Consider the following 27,901-nt stretch of genomic DNA (forward strand, 5'->3'; position numbering starts at 1 on the left):
CCTCACATCCCCGTTTACTAGTTCGTTTCAACTGCTCTTTTTCTTTGCCTTTTTTCACTCTTACTAGAAGGAAAGTCTATCTCGATTTAGTTACTCAAAGCCCTGCCGTAGGCTTTCCCGGCACAGCGCCCCGCAGCGGTAGGGACTGCTCTCCGGCTCCTACAAGCGCGGTCCTGACCATTTCCCAGGTGGGCTCGGGGCTCGGGACCGGAAGCAGCTAGGCGTGGGCTCATTTCCCCAGCCCAGCGACCCCGCCCCCGACCCCGCCGCGGTTGCCTAGGCGACGAGGGGCCGCAGGGCTGAGGCGGGATCATGGCGACGTTTGTGGGGACGACACCCGGGGGAACGACTCCCGCAGGAGTGACTCCGGCGGGAACCACACCCGAGTCGGAGGTACGCCGTCTCTGCCCGGTACCCGCGACCCCCGAGCGCCCGACCTCTCCCGCCGGCTGAGGCTGCTCCCTCGGAGGCGCCCCATGCCCGAGTTGGGTGCTCGGCCCCGAGTGGGTGCGACCCCCGGGCGGCGCGGGCTCTCAGGGAGTGAAGGGGGATTCCCAAGCCTCCGTCCCGCTCTCCCCTTGCCCTGTCGACCAACGCCCCTCCGTGCCCCCGAGTGTAAACTAAAAATCCCTCCATTGGTCGGTTCTTTGCCCAAGAGGCCTCACAAATACGCGCTTTTCCCAGGATTCTCTACTTAAAAGGGAATTTTGAAAATTTTAAATGAGCACGTCTTCTTTGTAAATGACCACTAATTCGCTTCAGATATCACAGTTCTGTTGCTCAAAAGATGTCATGGAATAATTACTCTTCATTGATAGTGGATTGATAAATATTTGAAGGCCAATGTTTCCCGTATTATTTTACTATTTCTCTAAATACGTAAATAGTTGAGAGATGGGACAAAGGAGGAATGCCTAGAAAATCAACCTTCCGGTTATGACTGAGTTGCTCGTTAGCACCTTGTCTTTAGGAAAAGTATTTAACATTCTTAGGCCTCCAGTGGTTTCCTGTGCAAAATATCTTCTCAGGCCCCTCCCAGCACTAGTTCTCAATAATAAATGGGTTCTAAGTAACTTGGATTACTCAGAAGCTTTGTATCCTGAGATTTTAATTAAAAATATTTGTCAGATACTACCAAGAAATGTTTAAATCTTCACATACTGAGTCAATCATATTCTAAGAAGTTTTTTCTTCGGCTTTTTAAGACTCTGGAGGTGAATAATAATGTTATAATTAACATTGCTGGGTTAAACTCACTTATTAGTCTAAATAGCATTTATTTATTTATTTTTTGTACAGAAGATGTGTATGAGCTGCAGTTTTGTGAATGAGGATACACAGAACCAGTAGTACAGTGCCTTGCCCAGAGATATGCAAGACATTCCCAACCGGTTCTTCCCAATACTGTATGCAGACCACTAAAGCTGCTGACTCTCCTATGAACCTTTTGAAATTAGCATACATTAAAAATACATTTTAATGTGATAAACTGGTTACTAAGCCAGTTACTCCCTTGTGATCTGTAATGTAAGTAATACAGTTTCAAATGTGGCATAGGAAATTTCACAGTTAAATCATGGTATATAAATACATAGAAAAACTTTCTTGTGAGAATACACCCAATACTTATCCATGTATCAATAGAAATATCCTTTATAAGTAACTGATAATTTGGAGTTAATGAACCTGCACTTCAAAAAAAAAAAAAAAAAGAAATACCCCTTAATTTTTTTTTAAGATGCAAAAAAAAAAAAAATACCATGTTCCAGGGTGAGGGGGAATCACTTTTTATAAAAGATAAGTGAAACTAATGAACCAGTTACAGACCTTAGGTGATTATCTGCCATCTTAGCACTGTCATTGAGCTCTTTTGTTAAACTTCTTGGAGGAGCAGCATGTATTCATCGTGACAGTCAATTCGGGATATGCTTAGTCTTTTAGTTAGTAACAAACTGAAAAAGTAAAGTTTTAATTTGTTCTCACTTAACTGTTCATTTGCTAAGATTAACAGTCTGCATCTTGGAGACTTCATTCTAAAACCAGAGTTCCTGTAGTTCATGGAGAAGACAGTCGGTCCTTAGTGTTGTGCCATTCGTTAGACTAAGTCCTGCCTGCCACCCATTTGTGCTCACTGTGGGTTTCAGGGGTTAGATGGAAAAGATAGCAAAAATCTCTCTTGGTGTCTCTATTCACGAGACTACTTCTTTTCAGTTAGGTATTGAAAGGTTCTTGTAAGGTGAGATTCTTTCCAGAGTTGATCCCTGGAAACCTATTCGCTTATAGTATTATTTCTCAATAATTTGTACCCAAATTGACTTAGCCAGTGGACCATCAGTCACCTGAGCCAAATAGTAGTGCAATATTTCTTTTTTTTGCCAAATTTGTTGGAAATAAAGCATACACTTTCTATAGTCTGAGGTTTCCCACTTGTCAGTACCTAAAATTAAAACAACCAGTTGTCCCAATCATATAATAGGCACTCAATAAAATTTGATAACTAATTGGAATTATAGAGGTTTTGAGGTATGCCAGTAAATGTATAATAGTTATCATAGATTGAACTCTATAAGAACCTTGAACAAGCAGACATGAGATATGGTTCCAGAAAAATATTTTTATGTAACATTACATAAACTTTCTTGCCAACTTTCTGCATTTAATAGTACAGTTTCTTTAGTAACATGGGAATAAATGCCTCTTGCATAATGCTAAAGTTTTGGGAGACCAACATTTAAATGCAGAAAACCAGAGAAATGATGACAATCTGAAAATAAATATTTGCTACCTAAAGATCTGTGAGTGAAAGGAGTTTATAAATGCTTATAAGTTAATTCGTAGGTGAATGTGTAAATTCAGTTCATAAACTGACTTTCTTAATATCTTCAAAAATACTGTTTGGGACATGTAATCATTTAAATATTAATAGTATAATTAAAAGGGACTAAACTTCAACTCACATCAGAGATGTAAAGGAAAAAGTAAATGATTGTTTCCCAGTTAGCCTTCCCAGGTGGCTCAGTGGTAAAGAATCTGCCTGTAATGTGGGAGACATGGGTTCGGTCCCTGGGTCAGGAAGATCTCCTTGAGGAGGACATGGCCACCCACTCCAGTATCCTTGTGTGGAAAATCCCATGGACAGAGGAGCCTGGCAGGTTACAGTCAGTGGAGTCTCACAGAGTCGAACGTGACAGAAGTGACTTGGCACACATGCATGGGCTCTGCAAACAGCCCCACCCCCTCATTGGAAGGTTAGAGAGAAACACTTGGGGCTCAACTTGAGCACCAAGATGATCAGGTTCCTACAACTGGAATATCATTCAAGAGGGATTTATTGAAGCCATTCACACCACATGATATAGATAGTATAGGACAATGGACGGGATGCCAAAAAGTTGCTCGAAATATTGTTGAGAAAACAGTACTCAGTCAGTCAGTCGCTCAGTCATGTCTGACTCTTTGCGACTCCATGGACTGCAGCACACCAGTCCTCCCTGTCTTGTCGCCAACTCCCAGAGTTTACTCAAACTCATGTCCATTGAGTCAGTGATGCCATCCAACCATCTTACCCTCTGTCGTCCCCTTCTCCTCCTGCCTTCAATCTTTGCCAGCATCAGGGTCTTTTCAGATGAGTCAGTTCTTCGCATAAGGTGGCCAAAAAGTATTGGGGTTTCAGATTCAGCATCAGTCCTTCCAATGAAGTGAATACGCAGTACCATTATCAAACACTTGGAACCTCTGGAAATACTGATAATGGGTGTGGAGGTATTCACAGATGTTTGGTCTCCTAGTAAGTCTTTCATCTTACTATTAAGTCTTTCAATTTCCTATCTTATTCCTATCTATTTCCTGCTTCTCCCTTACTCTGTCCTCACTTTCAGGTTGCACAAATCATCTTCAATCTTTTTCTGATATTTAAAGTTTTATTTTACTAAAGTTAGGTATCTAACACAGCTAAAATTAATTTTTGATAGATGTATATTTGAAATGGGGATCTAATTTTGTTCTAGTGTGAACCATCATGCCAGTTTCATTCACTGTAAATTAGCTATTTTTTAATTCATATTTTACTGAGTTTTGCTGCTGAATTCTTACAAATGCCTGTTTATTATTTACTTATATAGTCATAATTTTATCTTTTAATTTGACTTAAAAAGTACATGAGACTTGTTTTAACCATAATTTATCCTTGCATTTATGAAATTAACCTTATCTTGTCATAATGATAGCTTATTATTATTTTAGTACAATGCTGGATTCAACATTCAAAGATGTCACTTTTTAAAAATATTTTTAAAATTTTATATATTTATTTATTTTGGTTATGCTGGGTCTTCATTGATGTGCACAGTCTTTCTCTAGTTGTGGAGAGTGGAGACTACTTTTCTGTAATAGTTGCTGTCCACAGGCTTCTCATTGTGGTGCATTTTCTTGCTGCAGAGCACAGGTTATAGGGCTTGCCAGCTTCAGAAGTTGTGACGCATGGCATGCATTAGTGATCAAACCCATTTCTGCTGCATTGGCAGGCAGATTCTTAGCCACTGGACTACCAGGGAGACCCTAAGATATTTTTAAGTAGAATATTTGCCTCTGAGTTCATTAATGATTTTGAGTTGAGGCACCTTTCTGTGCTAGTTAAAGTTTTTGTATATAGACAACGCTGGTTTCTAAAAATGAATATCTACAATCTGTAATCATTAGACTAACAGAATTTATGTGTTCTTGGTTGTTTAGTAGAACCTCAAGTGTAAAACTGTCTGGACATGTGACCTTTTAAAAGGTAGACTTCCAGTTTAGTTCATGTTTCTCAGGTCCATTTTCTCCTTTACCCTAGGTCAAATTTATAACGTATATTCCTAGAAAATCACCCATTACCTTGTAATTTTCAAATGTATTCATTTAATGTGGCATATATTTATTTCTTCTTTAATCACCTTTGCCCAAAATTTGCCTGTTTTGTTCATATTTTAAGGAACTAGCTCTTGCTAGTTACTTATCCTTCTTTCATCTACTTTTTTTTTTCTTTTTCTTAAATTGGCTCTTTATGGTGTCCAGCACTATAGTGATGAGAGTGAGGCACCCTCCTTGGGTACAAAATTTAAGGGATGCTGAAACATTCTGTAGTCAAGAGAAAAAATTTAATGCAATATTTAAAAAATTAAAATAAATGCAAAAATCCATAATGGATTTAGATTCTAAATAAAGACAGCATCATTATTACTGATTTTTCCTTTTTGCCTCAGCTCCAACATGGCTCAACACAGAGCTGCTTCTTAGTTCATTTATTTTCAATCTTGAAGAAAGCCTTTCAGAGTGTGGAAATGGTAAACCACTCTGTTCTCTAAGGCTATGAAACCTCTTTTAGGCATCTTTGGTGAACTGTGCTATATATTTCTTGAGTGAACATTTTTTAAAAATCTTTTAAGACATATCAGTGATGGATACAAAGATGCCCCCAAAAGATTAAATTCCAGAAGAAAGACATTATGTTCAAATGTGAAAAGTTTAGGTGACATTAGAGAAAAAATTCACAGAAAAGATTGTCTGACAAATAATAGCAGCTTACAATTTTAATGCTTTTGGAATAACAGCTAAAATCCACCAGGTGGTGGAATAAAATGAGTTACAGTGCAGTTTAGCTCACATATTTTCCTAGTCAGAGATATAATTTTACAGAGAAAGTGATAATTACATATTTACATTTTTATTAGCCTATTCATGAATTTTCCATTGTATTTTTAATTTTTACAAATGAGAATGTATGTATTGAAAGATTAAAGAAATTTAACCACCTTATATCCTTTCTAGTGCATGGCAGTGTATAAACAAACAGAAGAAAAGCTCTCATTTAAAATAGGTCCAGGAATTCAATTTAAAACAAAAGAAAACGAAAAACCAGAGGCAAACCCTCCTACAAAATGATTATCTTAATCTATCAAGTTTTAGTAGAAGAACGAGGCACTGGTATTAGACTCCTTAGCTAGAATTATTATTGTACAAAAGATTAAGATTATACTCTTTTTTACAGTTCTTGTGTGACCTGTTTTCTCCTGTTAAGAAAATTTTCAAATCTGAGACAATTGATCTGAATGTCTGTATATCTTTCATGTATATCTTTATAATTAATAATGATAAAAATTGTCTTTGTATTAAAACATCAAAATGATGTTTGAACATTAATCCAATTTTAGGTTCATATGCCTTGCTGTTAAGTCACATAATTCATGAATATTAAAGGCATCGTGAGATCTCTGAATCTATGTCTGGCTTTTCATCATGTTCCATCATCTAACAATATCACCACAGGATGAAGATGAATTCAGACACAGGTTGATTAACAACCTGTGTTGACCTAACTAGGAACTGCAGAATTCTCAAAAGAAATAAAAACTTGAATGATTGTCCCTGAGGAATTTACAACCTAATGGAATTAATAGTACAGTAATAATTATAATTTACTGCTAATAATAAAAAATGCATGTAACCAACAAATATTTAAACAAGTGTATACAATATATTATGGATTAAAATACTATCCTGTCTAAAAACTGCTTGCATTTAATTCAGTTTACAAGCATCTGAGTGCCTACTAGGTGCAAAGTATTATATTAGGTACTAAAATATTTTTTCTTCTTGAATTTATAATCAAATGGATGACCTAGTTTAGGTTAATTTGCTGACTCTATACTAAATAAAGATAGTTAATAAAACAGCATATTTTACTTTTCAATTAGATTTTTAAAAATAAAAATATAATAATCTAATATTAAATTATAAACATTAAACTGATTATTATTTCCAGTGAGTGTTAGCTTTTCAGTTTTCTATTCTTGAAAAAGAATAAAGAAAATTTGGGATGTAATCTTATTAACTATAGCAAAAAGTTTCTGTTGTGCTTATTTATTGGAGTTCATTGACATGGATAAATAACTGTTGAATTAAAAACATTTGCCCTACTCTTGCCCAAATCTCACAATACTTTTTATTTATTTATTTATTTAAAAATTTTTAAAGTTTAGTTGGGCTTCCCTGGTGGCTCAGATGATAAAGAACCCACCTGCGATACAGGAGACCTGGGTTCGACCCCTGGGTTGGGAAAATCCCCTGGAGGAGGGCATGGCAACTCACTCCAGTATTCTTGCCTGGAGAATCCCCATGGACAGAGAAGCCTGGCGGGCTACAGTCCATGGGGTTGCAAAGAGTCGGACACAACTGAGCAACTAAGTACAGTACAGCACATAGTTGGTTTACAATATGTTGATTTCTTTTGTACAGAGATGTGACTCGTTATACACACATATATTATTTTTAACATTCTTTTCTATAACGTTTGTCACAGGATATTGAATATAGTCCCTGTGCTATACAGTAGGATCTTGTTTTTTATCCATTCTATATATAATAGTTTGCCTCTGCTAATCCCAAACTCCCAATCCTTCCCTCCCAACCCCTCCTCCTGTTTGGTAACCACAAGTCTGTTCTCTGTATCTGTGAGACATTTTGTTTCATAGATATATTGATTGGGTCATATTTTAGATTCCACATGTAAGTGAGGTCATATGATATTTGTCTTTCTCTTTCTGACTTCTTCACTTAGTATGATAATCTCTAAGTCTATCCATGTTGCTGCAAATGGAATAATTTCATTTTTTTTGTGCCTGAGTAATGGACGATTCTACATATGGACATCAACAGAGGGTCAATACCAAAATCAGATTGACTATAATCTTTGCAGCTAAAGATGGAGAAGCTCTGATACAGTCCGCAAACACAAGACCAAGAGCTGACTCTGGCTCATATCATGAACTCGTTATTACAAAATTCAGACTTAAATTGAAGAAAGTAGGGAAAACCACTAGACCATTCAGGTATGACCTCGATCAGCTCCCTTAAGATTATACACTGAAAGTGACAAATAGATTCAAAGGATTAGATCTGATAGACAGTGCCTGAAGAACTATGGATGGAGGTTCATAACATTGTACAGCAGGCTGTGAATAAGACCATCCCGAAGAAAAAGAAATGCAAAAAGGAAAAATGGTTGTCTGAGAAGACCTTACAAATAGCTGAGAAGTGAAAGGCAAAGGAGAAAAGATACATCCATCTGAATGCAGAGTTCCAAAGAATAGCAAGGAGAGATAAGAAAGCCTTCCTCAGTGATCAGTGCAAAGAAATAGAGGAAAACAATAGAATGGGAAAGACTAGAGATCTCTTTAAGAAAATTAGAGATACCAAGGGAACATTTCATGCAAAGATGGGTACAATAAAGGGCAGAAACAGCATGGACCTAACAGAAGAAGAAGATGTTAAGAAGAGGTGGCATGAATACACAGAAGAACTATACAAAAAAGATCTTCATGACCCAGACAACCAGAATGCTGTGATCGCTCACACAGAGACAGACATCCTGGAATACAGAGTCAAGTGGGCCTTAGGAAGCATCACTACGAACAAAGCTAGTGGAGGTGATGGAATTCCAGTTGAGCTATTTCAAATCCTAAAAGATGATGCTGTGAAAGTGCTGCACTCAATATGCCAGCAAATTTGGAAAGCTCAGCAGTGGCCTCAGGACTGGAAAAGGTCAGTTTTCATTCCAATCACGAAGAAAGACAATACTAAAGAGTGTTCAAACTACTGCACAGTTGCATTCATCTCACATACTAGCAAGGTAATGCTCAAAATTCTCCATGCTAGGTTTCAACAGTCCCTAAATCGAGAACTTCCAGATGTACAAGCTGGATTTAGAAAAGGCAGAGGAACCAGAGATCAAATTGCCAACATCCGTTGGATCATAGAAAAAGCAAAAGAATTCCAGAAAAACATCTGCTTCATTGACAATGCCAAAGTCTTTGACTGTGTGGATCATGACAAACTGGAAAATTCTTCAAGAGATGGGAATACCAGACCACCATGCATGCCTCCTGAGAAACCTGTATGCAGGTTAAGAAGCAACAGTTAAAATCGAATATATAACAATGGACTGATTCCAGATTGGGAAAGGAGTAAGTCAAGGCTGTATATTGTCACCCTGCTTATTTAACTTCTATGCAGAGTACATCATGCAAAATGCCAGACTGTATGAAGCACAAGCTGGCATCAAGATTGCCAAGAGAAATATCAATAACCTCAAATGTGCAGATGACACCACCCTTATGGCAGAAAGCAGAGAAGAACTAAAGAGCCTCTTGATGAAAGTGAATGAGGAGAGTGAAAAAGCTGGCTTAAAACTCAACATTCAAAAAACTAAGATCATGGCATCCAGTTCCATCACTTCCTGGCAAATAGATGGGTAAACAATGGAAACAGTGAGACACTTTATTTTGGGGGGCTCCAAATTCACTACAGATGTTGACTGCACCCATGAAATTAAAAGACACTTGCTCCTTGAAAGAAAAGCTATGACCAACCTAGACAACATATTAAAAAGCAGAGACTTGACTTTGCCAACAAAGGTCCGTTTAGTCAAAGCTATGGTTTTTCCAGTAGTTGTGTATGGATGTGAGATGGACCATAAAGAAAGCTGAGTGCTGAAGAATGGATGCTTTTGAACTGTGGTGTTCGAGAAGACTCTTGAGAGTCCCTTGGACTGCAAGGAGATGAAACCAGTCAATCCTCAAAGAAATCAGTCCTAAATATTCATTGGAAGGACTGATGCTAAAGCTGAAGCTCCAATACCTTGGCTACCTGATGCAAAGAACTGACTCATTGGAAAAGACCCCGATGCTGGGAAAGATTGAGGGCAGGAGAAGGGAACAGCAGAGGATGAGATGGTTGGATGGCATCACCGATTCAATGGACAGGAGTTTGAGCAAGCCTCAGGAGTTGGTGATGGACAGGGAAGCCTGGCTGACGTGCTATAGTCCATGGGGTTGCAAAGAGTTGGACACAACTGAACTGAACTGAATGGAGTATACGAGTTTGTTCCTTTGGTTAGGAAGTCTCCCCAGAGAAGGGAATGGCTACTCACTTCAGTATTCTTGCCTGAAAAATTCCATGGACAGAGGAGCCCAGTGTGCTACAGTTCATGCGATTATAAGGAGTTGGATACAACTGAGCATACACTCATGGCAACTCTATTTTTAATTTTTTGAGTAACCTCCCTACTATTTACATAATGGTTATACCAATTTACATTCCCACCAACTGTGTTTGAGTTATCTTTTCTCCACATCCTCTCCAACATTTGTTATTTGTAGACTATTTAATGATAGCCATCCTGACTGGTGTAAATCTCATAATCTTTTGATTTTCACGAAGCTCCTGGTGTCTTACCACTTTCTCAGTCTCCTTTTCCATCCCCCATTCACAGTTCTCTTTACGCTCTGGCTTTGGGCAGTTTCATTCCTTCTCATACTTGCAGTGACTCTTAAACCAACATCTGTAAACTTGACCTTTGTGACTCTAGCATTTCTAATTAATCTCTAAACATTTCTTGATATTCATATTCCACCTAAAATTCAACCACTGAAACCAAACTCATCATCTTGCCTTCTTAAAACTAGCAACATCTTCTAAATCTCTTATTTCTGTTGGTGTAATAAGATTGTTGCTCAGTCATGTCCAACTCTCTGTGACTCCATGGACTGAGCCATCAGGGAAGCCCAATAAGAGTGTCATGTATGTTTTTATGGATTGTACTCTGTACAAAAGGACTCAGCTGAGGATTGAGCTGAAGGTGAAACTGTTCTGTTCACAAGCGGTGCACTTGGGTGTAGGGCTGTGTCAGCCTTACATCTTTTAATACTTCCTCTACCCAGAGAGGATTCTTTTGTCTGGTTCATGCATGAGGGCATATTTGCTGTTGGAGGCCCTGAGTCTCATCACCTTTTTCTTTTAGTCACCTATTTGAGAAACTCAGACTCTCCATTCATTCTTCCCTCTTTTTAGTTCCCCATATATATGTTGCATTTATCCTTATCCATTTTCATGCACACTGCTGCATTCCTGAACTGTTCTAATAATTTTTTCATTTAACTCTTCCTTTTTATCCTTGCTCTGCTCCTGTCTTTTCTTCACCCTGTTACAGATTACCCTTCATTGAAGCATAGTTTTATTTTGTCATTTCATTGCTCAAAAACTTCACAGTCCATTTCTGCCTATATTATTAAGAACAAACTCTTCAACCTGTCATTCTTCCAACAGCCATGGTCTAAAATATGTGTGGTGACTTGTGTAATATCTTGTGTCTTGTAATCGCTTAGTAAATATTTATTAAACTATTTGAGATCTCCTGTGATATTTTCCCAACGCCCACCTTGCACTTAGGTTCAACTTGTACCCTGTGTGTACCCTTGGCACCACTGTGAATTACTGACATTCACAGAACTAGTACCCAACTGTCCTACATTTACCACTTTGGTGTTGCTGATTCATTCACCTGGGGCACTATCCGTGTTCATTCTCCAAAAATCTATTCCTCTCTTTAGACTTTCCTTGTTCTGTTCCTGTCCTTATCCCTTCCTTCCTTTAGACTGAATGACAGCTATTTTTTTTTTAATTTAACCTATTTACTTATTTTTGACTGCACTGGGTCTCTGTTGCTTTCCACCGGCTTTCTCTAGTTGTTGCAAATTCAGGCCACTTCTAGTTGTGGCGCACGGGCTTCTCATTGTGGTGGCTTCTCTTGTTGTGGAGCACAGGCTCTAGAGTGTGCAGGCTTCAGCAGCCATGGCATATGGGCTTAGTTGCTCTGCAGCTTATGGAATCTTGGACCAGGAATCGAACTTGTGTCCCCTACATTGGCAGGCAGATTCCTATCCACTATGCCATCAGGGAAGTCCTGAATGACACCTTTGTTTGGCTCACTTATAATTTTATTTTCTTGTTTTAAAGTCACCTTTGGTTTGTTTCTTCCACAAGATGTTGAGCTTCTTGAGGGTAACAAGTCTTTGTTGTCTTTGCCTCCTCTTGTACCCCAGGTTCAAAGAGGAATATATAGATACTAAAAAATGTTTGTTAATTGAAAACCATCACCCAGTTTTAAATATGCACAGAAGATAGATTGACTAACCACTCAGCTTTGTAGAAGAGATACCATTACTTAAAAATTTTTTCCTGATAACAATAGACAAAAGTAAGAACAGATTTTGGTATTATTAGGATTAATATGTGAAATGTGATTGAAATAACTTATCCCACATTTTTTTGTAGAAAGATGCTGAATTCCAGGAGCATGAAAAGATTCTGTCTCCAGATTTTCTTTCAGTTGCCCAGATCATTGAAATACTAGCAGAGGATGTAGATGGAGTTCAACAGTAAGTACTTTGATATCACAACCAAATATGGAACAGTTCTAGTTCTGCATCTATAAATGGCATAATATGTTATTACACATTTTAAACCTTTTTTCAAAATATTTGTTATTATATTGTGCACAGATATATATATATCCAGACTCTGGAACACAAAAATTCTCAAACTGACTTTTTGCACTGCTCAGCAGTCTTCTTTATGGAAGAAGTGGATTTCAAACCAACTTGTTATCTTAACACAGAATAGGGATTTATTGTTAAAAGCAACCATTAGCATATGACATCTTTTCTCTTTCATTTGTAAAACCGACAGTATGCATAAGAACCTCTATGTCTTCTGTCTCATCCTGACAAGAGTAAGATGTATTTTCTGTAATACTAATAGTCAATACATGTATAATTTTGGTAATCCTGATTATTAGCCATCCACCTGTGATTTTTATTGGATATGAAGCTATACTAAGTACTCTAATCTCATACATTTTGTTTAAATATGGGAATATAACTGAATCTATAGGCATCAGTTCTAGTACAGGTACTTCTTATTTTTAAAGCCATTGATTTCTACAGTAGATCATTTTCTTAGAACTCTTAGATATACTCAGATATATTCACCACACAAATGCCTAAACTGTTTTTAGTAGCATTCATTTTAAAAATTATCTCACTGTAATAATGGAAGCTTGATTAGTTGTAATATATGGAGAGTGGGAATGATGTGATGATGTTCTGGACTGTAAGGGTAAGATTTCTGTAGGCCAGTCATCTGGATGCAAGCAGAGTGTTGTAAACTGTAATGGCAAATAGAAAATGACTCTGTCAGTGGTTATCATTTGCAGATCATAATATCAAATATTACAGAATAGAGGTGATTTATGGTTGAGAAGGAAATATGACAAATTTACTGGGTGGAGGAGAAATTTGAGAAGGGAAAGCATATTAAGAGCAGGCAAATGACACTGACAGGCCTTTTCCTGAGATGCTTTTCACCTCCACTGCCTTCAAATCCTGCTAGAAATCTTGGTGATCTGTGATTTGGCCATACAAGCTTACTATCTGCATCTTTAGAAGTATGAGTCAGTTAAAAATTTCATAGATATCAAGTAATAATTTCATGGTCATTTTACCATTTTTATGGAAACAGATACTCTTTGGGAATTCTTATTTTTTAGTGCCAGAATTAATTAGAAAAATTCATTTATGTATTAATATCACTGATTACTTAAGTCAACCATATTATTTTGGACTTCTAGATAACCCCAAATGTTATCATTGAAATGCAAAAAATAGATATTTATTTATTTATTTTTTCCATTTATTTTTATTAGTTGGAGGCTAATTACTTTACAATGTTGTAGTGGTTTTTGTCATACACTGACATGAAATGCAAAAGATGGATACTCAATACTAGGCAGATAGAGTAATATGATGTAAATGGCACATTTAATATAGTTTATAGTTTATAATTTATCTGTATTGAATAGTAAATAAAATATATTATTTAAAAGTAGTTAATACTGAATAAAACTGCAAACAAATGCTTTTTAGACTTGTATATTTCTCATCACATCTTAATTTGTACTGTTTATATAACAATCTTTTTGACAATTTTTTTCAATTATTGTCTCTTTTTTGTTAAATATCTAATTTCTAAAAATATTTTTCATCTCTAAGAGGTGAGATCTAGGAGAAAGTAGATGATTCAAAGAGTGATACAGAAGTTAGCAACATAGAAACAACTCAAGTTCAACAGCAGGTTGACCTAAAAGGTCATTCTTTCAGGATATGCCATTGACCATATGATTAATAGAATTCACCTGAAGTAATCTCAGATTATAGGACATCAGTTTTGTATAAATTACATCAGTGTTGTGCCAGGAACCATTTCTTAAAAGAGTGATTTTCTTGAGCTTTTTTTACATGATTTTTTTAATAGTAATCCTGAAATATTTGCAATCAGTCATTCACTTTCCATTTAAAATAGCATTATTATAAGTTGGGATTATATACCTTTCAAAATGACAGAAATATAATTGAAGTATCCTGTCACCAACTGGCAAAAGTATGCCGAAAATCATACAATCTAGGAAGCTAAGAAAATGAAAGTGTTAGCTACTCACTCCTGTCTGATTCTTTGCGACCCTATGGACTGTAGCCCACCAGGCTCCTCTGTCCATGGAATTTTCCAGGCAAGAATTGGAGTGGGTAGCCATTTCTTTCTCCAGGGGATCTTCCCGACCCAGGAATCAAGCCAGGTCTCCCACATTGTAGGCAGATTCTTTACCATCAGAGCCACTAGGGAAGCCCCTGCAAAGCTATAATGAAGTGAAGTTGTTCAGTTGTGTCTGACTCTTTGTGACCCCATGGACTGTAGCCTACTGGGTTCCTCCGTCCATGGGATTTTCCAGGCAAGAATACTGGAGTGGGTTGCCATTTCCTTCTCCAGGAGATCCTCCCAACCCAGGGATTGAATCTGGGTCTCTCAAATTATAGGCAGATGCTTTACCATCTGAGCCACCAGGGAAATCCTGCAAAGCTGTAAACCTACTTAAATAAATTATAGGATATCAGCACATTCCCTTACCTTTTAACATTAAAAATTTTGCTCCATAAAAGTAACCAATCAAATGAAACATTAAAGTATCATTAAAGTATATTTCTGGAATATACTTCAAGCAAGGATAAATATCTAGGTACATTTCTCATCTCCTAACTGCTGTCATTCATGTTTTCCTGTAACTCTGATTTTATTTACAGATCCATGCAAATCCCTTTTGAAAAAAGATAGAGACTAAATTGAAAATAACTATTTAAACATAGAAATAATGTGGAGTGATCTCTTAATGACCTTTCTATAACTGGTTTCCATGAGCTGTTCAGCTCTTGCCTTAAGGCTTATTTCTGCATGTCATCATATTCAAAAATTAAAAGGTATTCCAATTTCAAGAGCATGCAAGAATAATGTAATATTTTTACTGAAATTCTTGGTGAGATAAAGTAGGTAGTTACATCACCTATCACTATAGCAAAACTTCCTGAATCACTATTAAGCATCTTTTTCTTTCGCTACATTCTCCTGTGCTACCTCAGTGGCCATCTCACTATTCTCCCGTCTCCCCTCTGCCTTTATCCCTAGAGGAAAAGCTTACAAATTTGCCAGTAAAATGCATGGAAACTTTACATTTAAACCACAGCTGTATCTTGTTCCCAGCATCTCCCTGCATAGTTTCCTTTGGAGTGAAATAACTAAGAGAATAGAAATGTTAAATATTTAGCCTGCAGCTCAAGTTGAAGGTTAAGATTCGAATGGTACTTAGGGAAAGCAACGGAGGACACATTAGGGAAAGAGAGCAAAAGTGGAGGGACCTCACGGAGATTTCACCAAAATATTCTCAGGCAGTTGTCTATTAATATACAGTTAAAACATTCAAAAAATAAAAGTGTAAAGCAAAGGACACATGCAGCTATTTAGGTCAGATATTTAATTGAGAAAATAACATGCAGATTGCAAATGAAGAATACATTTGGAAGGAAAACTAACTTCCGGAAACAAACAAAAAAAATCATTAGGCAAAGCTGATGTTTAAAGAGGACATTGATTCCATAAAACAAGAGATAAAAAAAAGAGATAATAAAATATGTTAAAAAGGAGCTGTTAGGACTAAGACAGGAAACAACAGTAAAGAATAAATCCTGGGGAACAAGATGGTGGAGGCGTAGGTGGATGTGGAGTTCATCTCTCCCATGGATCCGTCAGGAATACACCTTCAGACACAGAAGTACATGCAGAACACCAGCTGAGAGCAGGCAGGAGTACTTGACCAGAGGAGACGAATACATAGAACCACACAAAACTCGGTAGGACGGAGGAACTAATGGGGGAAACAGGAGTGTTAGTAAGACTGGACCTGCCCTCAGCGGGTAGGGGAACTGAGGAGTGTGAAGTTGCTTAGTCATGTCCAGCTCTTTGCGACCCCATGGACTGTAGCCTACCAGGCTCCACCCTCCATGGGATTCTCCAGGCAAGAATACCGGAGTGGGTTGCCATTTCCTTCTCCAGGGTATCTTCCCAACTCAGGGATCAAACCCGGGTCTCCTGCACTGCAGGCAGATGCTTTAACCTCTGAGCCACCAGGGTCCAGTCCCCACATAGGGGCAATTGTCTGAGTCGGAGGAGAAACATTTAAGGCTGAGCAAGAAACAGCTGATCTATGGAAGCCTAAATGGAATGAGAATCAGACAGTCCTTGCCACAGCCGTACATAACCTGGAAAGGGGCAAGGGTTCCCTGGAAGGCGCAGCGGCTGGGAGCTGGGGAATGTGGAGTGATCCTAGGGCAGGGGCTGCTGTTGACTGCGGAGAGACAGATCGAGGGGAGGTGAGGGAGGAGATTGTGATGGGAAATGCCTGTGGCAGAAGGCCAGGCAGCCATGGAAGCAAGGTGATACGGCTGAGTCACACGTAGGGGGTGGAGCCATCACCATAGCCTTTCTTTCTCCACACACCAGCATCGGCAGCTGAACAATAGAGAGACTGGCCCATCAAATGCCTGATGCACTGAACTACAGAGCAGGACCCCACCCAGGGTGCCCCTTTAAGTGCCTGACACGCTGGTCTACAGAGTAGGACCCCAGCTAGGGGGGCCACTCTATGTGCCTGATGCGTCAAACAACAGAGAAGGACCTAAGGCAAAGGAGCCCTCTAAACTGACGGGCGGAGTTATGGAGAAAGACTAGCCAAAGAGGCCTTCTGATCGCCAGCTAAAAACAACCTTGAAAAAAGACCCTGATAGGGCCATACTCCTCCAGCGGAAGCAGTTCGTATCCCTGCACGCTTGGCGCCACCAGGGTCCCCACAAGCCGAGTAGCTGCACTACCTTCACACTCAACTCCCACTGGGACAGAGCTGCCACAGGCAGAAAAAGCCTTGCATCTGTGCGGGCAAGGTCACCTGGGTAGTATCCAACTCTATGTGACCCTGTAGACCATGGCCTGCCAGGCTTCTCTGTCAGGGAAGGGGGTTCTCCAGGCAAGAATACTAGAGTGTATTGGCCAACACTGGTTGCCATACCCTTCTAGAGCACTATATTCCCTGCTGCCCTAGCTGCCAACTCCCCTGAGTACCTGGTGCTGGCAGAACCCCTGCAACCCAAGCAGCTGCACCACCTCCACACCTGGCCCTCACAGGGGCAAACCCGACTCCTCTAGCGCAGCCTCAGGAGCAAACCCCAGTGGACGACCCACATGTAGAGGTGGAAGTAAAACCACAATAGAAACCCAGGGGCAGGGTGGCTAAGGAAGAAGACCCAAAACCTTCCCGCAAGCAGTACAAGCTGCAGACTGAATCCACACGATCAGCTAGGCAGACTCTGTGTCTATGGAATATATAAAAGGCCATTGAGAGCGCCCACAAAACAAAACATGCTAGTACTAATAGCTGTGGACATTGGAGGCAAGAACACACAGGAGTAGCACCAGATTAGAATCTGAGCTGCCCCACAGTAGGTCCAGAGATCAGCCCAGTGTTGGAGAGCATCCTAGGGAGGTGACTCCCAGTGAGGGAAAGGATTCTGATAGCAGTGACGCAAGAAAAACATTTATTATTATGTTTTGACTTGCTCTGTAGATTCTTTTGGATTCCCCCTGCCTTTTTCCCTCCTTCTGTTCTAGTTGTCGATTTTATTGGCACTGTGAAATCTAATTAAGCTCTTCAGCTTTTTTTTATTTTCTCAGATTCATTTTTTACTGCTGTTATAAACCTCTGCCACTGCATTGGGCTTTTGCAGTTCTGTGGAGTTTTCCTTTTTTTCTTTAGTTTTAATTTTTAATTTTTTAAATCTATTATTATTTTTCTGCATTTATTTATTTGTTGCAGTTAACCTTTAATGTATATAAATCATCTTTATCTACCTCTATTTAACTTTGCATAGCTATTCTTTCTTTCCTTTCTATCTTTCCTTTCCTCTCAGCATATTTGTTTTATTTTCATTGCTTCATTCCCCAGTTGGCACCTTGCTCTAGTTTTTTTTTTTTCCAGTTTGTGCTTTAGTTAGTTTTGTTCTGGTAGATACAATTTTTGGTTTCCTTTGTTCACTGGGTCAATCTGTTGTACTTTATTTTTGTTTTTTGTATTTTATTTTTATTTTGTTTTCATTTTACTTTTGAGTGTATATGTATATGTGTATATTCAGTCACACTTTTTATTGTTGCTATAAACCACTGCCTCTGCGTGGGGCTTTTGCAGTTCTGTGGAGTTTTCTTTCTCTCTTTCTTCTTCCATTATTTTTTTTTTCTTTTCTCTTTTTATAATTTTAATTTTCATTTCTTCAAACCTATTATATTTTTTCTACTTTTATTCCTTTGTTTGCCTTTCCTATTTTTCTTTTCCCCTTGCAGTTGATCCTTAATGTATATAAATCTTCTTCATCTATCTCTGTTTAACTTTGCATATTTATTCTTTCTCTCTTTTCGTTCTTTCCGTTCCTCTCAACATTTTGTTAGTTTCATTTTCATTGCTTTATTCCCCAATTGACACCTTACTTTAGTTTTGATTTACAGTTTGTGGTTTAGTTCATATTGTTTTGATAGACATTATTTTTAGTTTCCTTTGTTCACTGGGTGGATTTGCTGTATTTTTGTTGGACTGTTTTGATTTTGCTTATGGGTGTATATGTGTATGTGTATGTTCAGTCACACTTTTTATTGTTGCTGTAAACCTCTGCCTCTGCATGGGGCTTTTGCAGTTCTGTGGAGTTTTCTCCTTTTTTCTTTCTTCCTCCATTTTTTTCCTCTTTTTTATAATTTTATTTTTTTAAAAAACTTATTATATTTTTACTACATTTATTCCTTTGTTTGCCTTTCCTACTGTTCTTTTGCCCTTGCAGTTAATCTTTAATGTATATAGATCTTCTTTATCTACCTCTATTTAATATTGCATATATATTCTTTCTTTCCTTTCCTCTCAACATATTTGTTAGTTTTGTTTTCACTGTTTTATTCCACACTTGGCACCTTGCTTTAGTTTTGTTTTCCAGTTTGTGCTTTAGTTAGTTTTGTTCTTACCTGGTAAATATAATTTTTGATTTACTTGGTTAGCCGGGTCAATCTACTGTTCTCGATTTCTGTTGGACTGTTTTCAGTTTGCTCATGGCTTTATATGTGTATGTGTATATTCCATTATTTTAATTATTACTTGCCTGATTTAATAACTTCCATTTGTCTGGGGTTTATCTTTGGTTTCTTTTTTGGGATATTTGTTTTAATCTCACTTAATGCCATAACAAACCACTTGTGGAATCTTTGTTCCTGACCAGAGATCAAGCCCTGAGCCTTTGGAGTGGGAGCACTGACTCCAAGACCCTAGACTACCAGAGAACTAACCCTCAGTTGAGTTCAGTTGCTCAGTCGTGTCCGACTCTTTGTGACCCCATGAATTGCAGCACACTGGGCCTCCCTGTCCATCACCAACTCCTGGAGTTTACTCAAACTCATGTCCATCGAGTCGGTGATGCCATCCAGCTATCTCATCCTCTGTCGTCCCCTTCTCCTCCTGCCCCTAATCCCTCCCAGCATCAGGGTCTTTTCCAATGAGTCAACTCTTTGCATGAGGTGGCCAAAGTATTGGAGTTTCAGCTTCAGCATCAGTCCTTCCAGTGAACACCCAGGACTGATCTCCTTTAGGATGGACTGGTTGGATCTCCTTGCAGTCCAAGGGACTCTTAAGAGTCTTCTCCAACACCATAGTTCAAAAGCATCAATTCTTTGGCACTCAGCTTTCTTTAGAGTCCAACTCTCACATCCATACATGACCACTGGAAAAATCATAGCCTTGACTAGACGGACCTTTGTTGGCAAAGTAATGTCTCTGCTTTTTAATATGCTATCCAGGTTGGTCATAACTTTCCTTCCAAGGAGTAAATGTGTTTTAATTTCATGGCTGCAGTCACCATCTGCAGTGATTATATATAAATAAATAAAGTCTGCCACTGTTTCCACTGTTTCCCCATCTATTTCCCATGAAGTGATGGGACCAGATGTAATGATCTTAGTTTTCTGAAAGTTGAGCTTTAAGCCAACTTTTTCATTCTCCTCTTTCACTTTCATCAAGAGGCTTTTTAGTTCCTCTTCACTTTCTGCCATAAGGGTGCTGTCATCTGCATATCTGAGGTTGTTGATATTTCTCCCAGCAATCTTGATTCCAACTTGTGCTTCTTCCAGCCCAGCATTTCTCATTATGTACTCTGCATATAAGTTAAATAAGCAGGGTGATGATACCTAGGGAGTATAAAATAGTGAGAACTCACAGAAAGGAGACCACTTGAATATAAGACCTGGCATCACCCAACCACCAGTAACACCCTGTGCAGGACCCCTCATCTAAACAACAAACAAAAATACAAACCCAATTATCAGCAAACAGGATTACCACCCCATTCAGCCTTCCCCATCTGAGGAAAGACAAACAAATAAACAAAACTCAGCACAAATCTCATCCTATACGAAGCTTACACAAACCACTGGACCAACTTTAGGATGTCAGAAACTAAAAGGAAGAAAGAATTCAGCCTTGTAGCCTGGGAAAAGGAGACCTCAAACATAGTTTAAAAAAAAAAAAATGAAAAAGCAGAGAAATACCACACAAATGAAGGAACAAACTAGAAGCACAGAAATCCAAATTAATGAAGATGAAATAGGCAAACTACCTGAAAAATAATTCAGAATAATGATAGTAAAGATGATCAAATACCTTGAAAAAAGAATGGAGAAAATGCAAGAATCAACTAACACAGACCTAGAAAAATTAAAGAATAAGCATACAGAGACAATCAACACAATTACTGAAGTTAAAAATACTCTAGAAGGAATCAATAGCGAAATATCTGAAGCAGAAGAACGAATCAGTGAGCTGGAAGAGAAAATGGTGGAAATAACTTCTGAAGAGCAAAATAAAGTAAAAAGAATGAAAAGAACTGATGATAGTCTCAGAGACCTCAAGCAATATCAAATGCACCAACATTTGAACTATAGAGGTCCCAGAAGAAGAGAAAAAGAAAGGTTATGGGAAAAATTTTGAAGAGATTATATTTGAAAATTTCCTCAACATGGAAAAGGAAATAGTCATTCAAGTACAAGAGCCACAAAGAGTCCTATATAGGATAAATCGAGGGAGAATTATGCCATGACACATACTAATCAAACTAACAAAGACTAAACACAAAGAATATTAAAAGCAGTAAGGGAGAAGAAACAAGTAACATAAAAGGAAAACCCCATACACCTAACAGCTGATCTTCAGCAGAAACTCTGCAGGCCAGAAGGGAATGGAAGGATATATTTAAAGTATTGAAAGGGAACAGTCTACAACCAAGATTACTGTACTGGCAAGGATCTCATTCAAAATTGATGGAGAAATAAAAAGCATTTTCAGACAAGCAAAAGTTAAGACAATTCAGTGTCATCAAACCATCTTTACAACATATGTTAAAGGGACTTATATAGTCAAGAAATATAAGAGAAGAAAAAAGATCTGCAAAACCAACTCCAAACAATTAAGAAAATGGTACACTGGGATGACCCAGAGGGATGGGACAGGGAGGGAGGTGGGAGGGAGGTTCAGGATGGGGAACACATGTACACCCATGGTGGATTCAAGTCAATGTATGGCAAAACCAGTACAATGTTATACAGTAAAATAAATTAATTAATTTAAAAAAAATGGCAATAGGAACATATATATCAATAATTACTTTAAATGTAAATGTAAATACTCCAAACAAAAGACACAGACTGGCTGAATGGATGCAAAACAAGACCCATATATATAATATCTACAAGAAACCCACTTCAGACCTCAAGAGGTCAAAACCTCAAGTGAAGTCACTTCAGACCTCACTTCAAACCACGTATAGACTGAAAGTGAGAGGATGGAAAAATATATTCCATGCAAATGGGAAGCAAAAAAAAGCTTCAGTATCAATCATATCAGACAAAATAAACCTTAAAATAAAGATTACAAAAGATAAGGAAGGAAACTCCATAATGAACAAGGTATCAATCCAAGAGGAAGATACAATTGTAAATATCTACGGACCCAGCATAGGAGCACCTCAGTACATAAGACAAAAACTTACAGACATAAAAGGAGAAATTCACAGTAACACAGTAACAGTAGGAGACTTTAACACCCCAGTCACACCAATGACAGATCATCAAAACAGAAAATTAATAAGGAAACACGTCTTAAATGATACATTTGATGAGATGGGTCTCATTGTTATCCTCAGGGTATTTCATCCAAATCCAGAAGAATACACCTTCTTAAATGTACATGGAACATTCTCCAGGATAGACCACATCTTGGGTCACAAATCAAACCTCAGTAAATTTAAGAAAATAGAAATCATATCAAGCATCTTCTCTGACCACAATGCTATGAGACTAGATATCAATTACAAGAAAAAGATGTAGACAACACAAACACATGGAGATTATACAGTAAGTTTCTAAATTACCAACCGGTTACAGAAGAAATCAAAAGGGAAATAAAAAAAATTTCTAGAAATAATTGACAATGAAAACACAACAACTCAAAACCTGTGGGTTGCAGCAAAAGCAGTTCAAAGAGGGAAGTTTATAGAAATACAATCCTATCTCAAGAAACAAGAAAAGCATCGAATAGAAAACCTAACTTTACACCTAAAGCAAGTGGAAAAAGAAGAACAAAAAACCCCAAAATTAGTAGATGGAAAGAAATTATAAAGATCTGAGAAGAAATAAATGAAAGAAACTATAGTAAAGATTAATAAAACTTAAAGCTGATTCTTTGAGAAGATAAACAAAATTGACAAACCTTAGCCAGAACTCAAACTCATCATGAAAAAAAGAGGCGAATCAAATCAACAAAATTAGAAATGAAAAAGGAGTGGTTACAACGATAATGCAGAAATACAAAGGACTATACGAGACTATTTTGAACAACTATATGGCAATAAAATGGATAACCTGTAAGAAATGGACAGGTTCTTAGAAAAGTTCAATCTTCCAAGACTGAGCCAGGAATAAATAGAAATTTCGAACAACCTAATTACAAGCACTGAAATTGAAGCCGTGATCAAAAATCTCCCAAAAAACAAAAGCCCAGGATGAGATGGCTTCACGGGAGAATTCTGTCAAACATTTAGAGAAGAGCTAATGTCTATCCTTCTAAAGCTCTTTCAAAAATTTGCAGAGGAAGGAGCACTTCCAAACTCATTCTACGATGCCATCATCACCCTGACACCAATCCAGACAAAGATAACACAAAAAAAGAAAACTATAGGCCAATATCACTGATGAACATACCTGCAAAAATCCTCAGCAAAATTATAGCAAACAGAATTCAGCAACATATCAAAAAGCTCATACACCATGATCAAGTTGGGTTTATTCCAGGGATGCAAACTTACTCAAACTCATACACATGAGCATCAAGGATTCTTCAATGTTTGCAAATCAGTGTGAAACACCATACTAACAAATTGAAAGACAAAAACCATATAATCTCAGTAGATGCAGAAAAAGCCTTGGGCAAAATTCAGCACCCATTTATGATTAAAAATATTCAAAATTGGGCATAGACGGAACCTCCCTCAACATAGTAAAGACGATATATGATAAGCCTACAGCAGACATTATTCTCAATGGTGAAAAACTGAAAGCATTCCCCCTAAGATCAGGAATAAGACAAGGGTGTCCACTTTCACGACTGTTATTCAACATAGTTCTGGAAGTCCTAGCTACAGAGGTCAGAGAAGAAAAAGAAAGAAAAGGAATCCAGATCAGAAAAGAAGAAGTAAAGCTCTCACTGTTAGCAGATGACATGATACTGTACATAGAAAATCTTAAAAATAGTATCAGAAAATTACTGGAGCTAATCATTTAATTTACCAAAGTTCCAGGATACAAAATCAATACACAGAAATCACTTGCATTTCTATATACTAGCAGTGAAAAATCAGAAAGAGAAATTAAGGAATCAGTCCCATTCACCATTGCAACAAAAGTAATTGAATATCTAAGAATAAACTTACTTAAGGAGACAAAACAACTATACACAGAAAATTATAAGACAGTTATGAAAGAAATCAAAGATGACATAAACAAATAGATATTCCATGCTCCTGGATAGGAAGAATCAATAGTGTGAAAGTGACTGTACTACCAAAGGCAATCTACGGATTCAGTGTGATCCCTATCAAATTATCAATGGAATTTCTCACAGAACTAGAACAACAAATTTCACAATTCATATGGAAACACAAAAGACCCTGAATAGCCAAAGCAGTCCTGAAAAAGAAGAATGGAGTTGGAGGAATCAACCTTCCTGACTTCCAATTATACTACAAAGCTACAGTCATCAAGACAATATGGTCCTGGCACAAAAACAGAAATATAGACCAACTGAACAAGATAGAAAGCCCAGAAATAAACCCAAGCACCTATGCGTACCTTATTTTTGACAAAAGAGGCAAAAATACACAATGGGGCAAACACAGCCTCTTCAATAAATGGAGCTGGTAAAACTGGACAGCTACAAGTAAGAGAATGAAGTTAGATCACTTCCTAACCCCATACACAAAGATAAACTCAAAATGGATTAAAAACCTAAATGTAAGACCAGAAACTATAAAACTCTTAGAGGAAAACAAGGGCAGAACACACAATGACATAAATCAAAGCAAGATATCCTCTCTATGACCCACCTTCTAGGTTCAGTTCATTACAGTTGCTCAGTCATGTTTGACTCTTTGCGACCTCATGGACTGCAGCATTCCAGGGTTTCCTGTCCATTACCAGCACCCAGAGCTTACTCAAACTCATACACATCAAGTTGGTGATGCCGTCCAACCATCTCATCCTCTGTCATCCCCTTCTCCTCCTGCCTTCAATCTTTCCCAGCATCAGGGTCTTTTCCAATGAGTCAACTCTTTGCATGAGGTGGCCAAAGTACTGGAGTTTCAGCTTCAGCATCCAGTGAATGTTCAGGACTGATTTCCTTTAGGATGGACTGGTTGGATAGGGACTCTCAAGAGTTTTCTCAAACACTACAGTTCAAAAGCATCAATTCTTCAGTGCTCAGCTTTCTTTATCATCCAAATCTCACCTCCATACATGACTACTGGAAAAAGCGTAGTGTTGACTAGACAGACCTTTGTTGGCAAAGTAATGTCTCTCCTTTTTAATATGCTGTCTAGGCTGGGAATAACTTTTCTTCCAAGGAGCAAGTGTCATTTAATTTCATGGCTGCAATCACCATCTGCAGTATTTTGGAGCCCCCAAAATTAAAGTTTCTCACTGTTTCCTTTGTTTCCCCATCTATTTGCCAGGAAGTGATGGGACCAGATGCCATGATCTTAGTTTCCTGAATGTTGAGTTTTAAGCCAACTTTCTCCCCTCTCCTCTTTCACTTTCATCAAGAGGCTCTTTAGTTCTTTTTTGCTTTCTGCCATAAGGGTGGTGTCATCTGCATATCTCAGGTTATTGATATTTCTCCTGGCAGTCATGATTCCAGCTTGTGCTTCATCCAGTCTGGCATTTTGCATGATGTACTCTGCATATAAGTTAAATAAGCAGGGTGACAGTATACAGCCTTGATGTACTCCTTTCCCTATTTGAAACCAGTCTGTTCTTCCGTGTCCAGTTCTAACTGTTTCTTCTTGACCTGCATCCAGATTTCTCAGGAGGTATTTGCATTTTTTTCTTTGGGATGGTCTTGATCACAGCCTCTTGTACAATGTCATGAACCTTTGTCCATAGTTCTTCAGGCTTTCTGTCTATCAGATCTAATCTCTTGAATCTATTTGTCACTTTCAGTGTATAATCGTAAGGGATTTGATTTAGGTCATACCTGAATGTTTAGTGGTTTTCCCTGCTTTCCTCATTTTAAGTCTGAATTTGGCAATATGGAATTCATGATCCAAGCCATTATATGTATACCTATGGCTTATTCATGTTGAGGCTTGACAGAAAACAACAAAATTCTGTAAAGCAATTATCCTTCAATAAAAAAATTAATTAAAGGAAAAAAAGAATAAATCCAGTTAAGTATAGAACTTAACTTGCTGAAAATCAAGTCAGTAATGGAAAAAAATTTATGAAAACATTCAAAATGCAGATTATAGCAATTAGATGTTAGAGCATACATCTAGCATAGTGAATCAGAGAAGTAATTTAAACTTGATAAAATAAAAGCTTTGATAGCAAAGAAAATAAGAAAAGTTGCTATTCAAAAACTGTTTCTTAAACAAATATACTCTTATTGTACATTTCCCCTCTCCCCCCAAAAATCCAAAGCTTTAAGGATATAATTCAGAATAAAATGCTACTGGGTTTGTTTTAGTTAATCCATGTATTGGTTGAAGTATTATTTTATTTTCTATGTGGCTAGCTAGTGCTGCCAGCATCACTTTTTTAACTTTTTATTTTATATTGAAATAAACTGCATCATTCTTGAACAATTTGTACTTCCCTTACTGATTTTGAAATGTTATGCTGTTTCCATATATATTTGCTCTGTTTCTTTGTTTTGTACCTGTTCCTTCACCTATTTATTGACTCTATTAAAATACCACAAGTTTTTACTACTATGGAAGTTTTCTTACTGCTTTTCACTTAAGACTAAGTGGTACTATAAACATTGAAAAATGAATCTTGCTGACTGATACCCAACACAAATGGAAGATGGCTGGTTAGTAAGATAACCTCCCATCCCAGAGTGCCTGCCTGTTCTTTTCTGCATCTACCATTTAATTTCTCTGCTTGACAAAATGTATCAGTTGTGCATGCTTTTATTTGCTTGTAACATGAAAACTGATTGTATTGTCTTAAAAATAAAGTTTATGCACATTTACACATATATGTGTATGTAAACTATCACATAATGGGACATTGAGAGAGACAGTAACTACAGTGTTGGTTGACTCAAGTCCTCAAAAGTATCAGGAAGTAAGGCTTAATCTTGGGACTGATTTTTCTTATAAGACAACTACGAGTAGCAGTCAAAACTACTTATTTATGCTTTTGATTTTTGTTCCACAGAAGAAAATTAACCTTACCTTTAGTTATGCATTAACTAGAACAATTTAGGACAGTACCCACTGTAGGTCAGTAATTATAAAGAATGCCATATACTGAAAGGTATTATATTAGCATTATGAGAAGGGAGTTATGATTACTGTGAAAAGACTCATCTCACTTTGGGGACCGGGGTCTACCCTGATACCACTGTAAATGAAATGTTTGTGAGTTGGATGAGAGTGTGTTAAACATAACATCAGCTTTATTTTTTCCCAAGCTTGTTTAATCTTGCTATATTCATTATTCTGATCATATAATTTATTTCGATATTATAAATAATAAGGACTATCTTTTTTTAAAATAGCTGTATAAAGTTGTCACACAGACAAACACACACACACACTGTCTTTCTCCCTCAGAAATCACATATAAGCATCAAGGAAATATCAATTCCATCTCTGTACTAAAAAGGAGAATGAAAGTCCAGACTGCAAAATGTGAGTATGCCTGCCAGAAACATGGTAGATCAAGCAGAAATGTGGGGAAAAGTACAAGGAGGATCACATAGTTGAAGATCTGAGAATGAGTTTAAAAAATATAC

The 27,901-nt window shown here is 37.6% G+C and overlaps 1 protein-coding gene across 5 annotated transcripts in view; it reads left to right on the forward strand.

The window, feature by feature from the left end:
• The first annotated feature begins 255 nt into the window (after positions 1–255).
• CABCOCO1 (ciliary associated calcium binding coiled-coil 1) overlaps positions 256–27,901 on the forward strand; it is a 171,695-nt gene continuing 144,049 nt past the window's right edge. For 4 of the 5 annotated variants that reach the window (XR_009696062.1, XM_061161600.1, XM_061161601.1 and 1 more), the window contains exons 1-2: positions 256–393; positions 12,148–12,251. Coding sequence is in view for 4 of the 5 variants with exons in the window: in XM_061161600.1 (XP_061017583.1) it covers positions 313–393; positions 12,148–12,251 (185 nt within the window). In the remaining variant the exon portion in view is untranslated. Of the gene's footprint in view, positions 394–12,147; positions 12,252–27,719; positions 27,798–27,901 lie in introns of all 5 variants that reach the window. The other variant, XM_061161603.1, reaches the window with a different exon arrangement.

Source organism: Dama dama, chromosome 15 (assembly GCF_033118175.1).
Source record: "Dama dama isolate Ldn47 chromosome 15, ASM3311817v1, whole genome shotgun sequence".
Classification (NCBI taxonomy): Eukaryota; Metazoa; Chordata; class Mammalia; order Artiodactyla; family Cervidae; genus Dama; species Dama dama.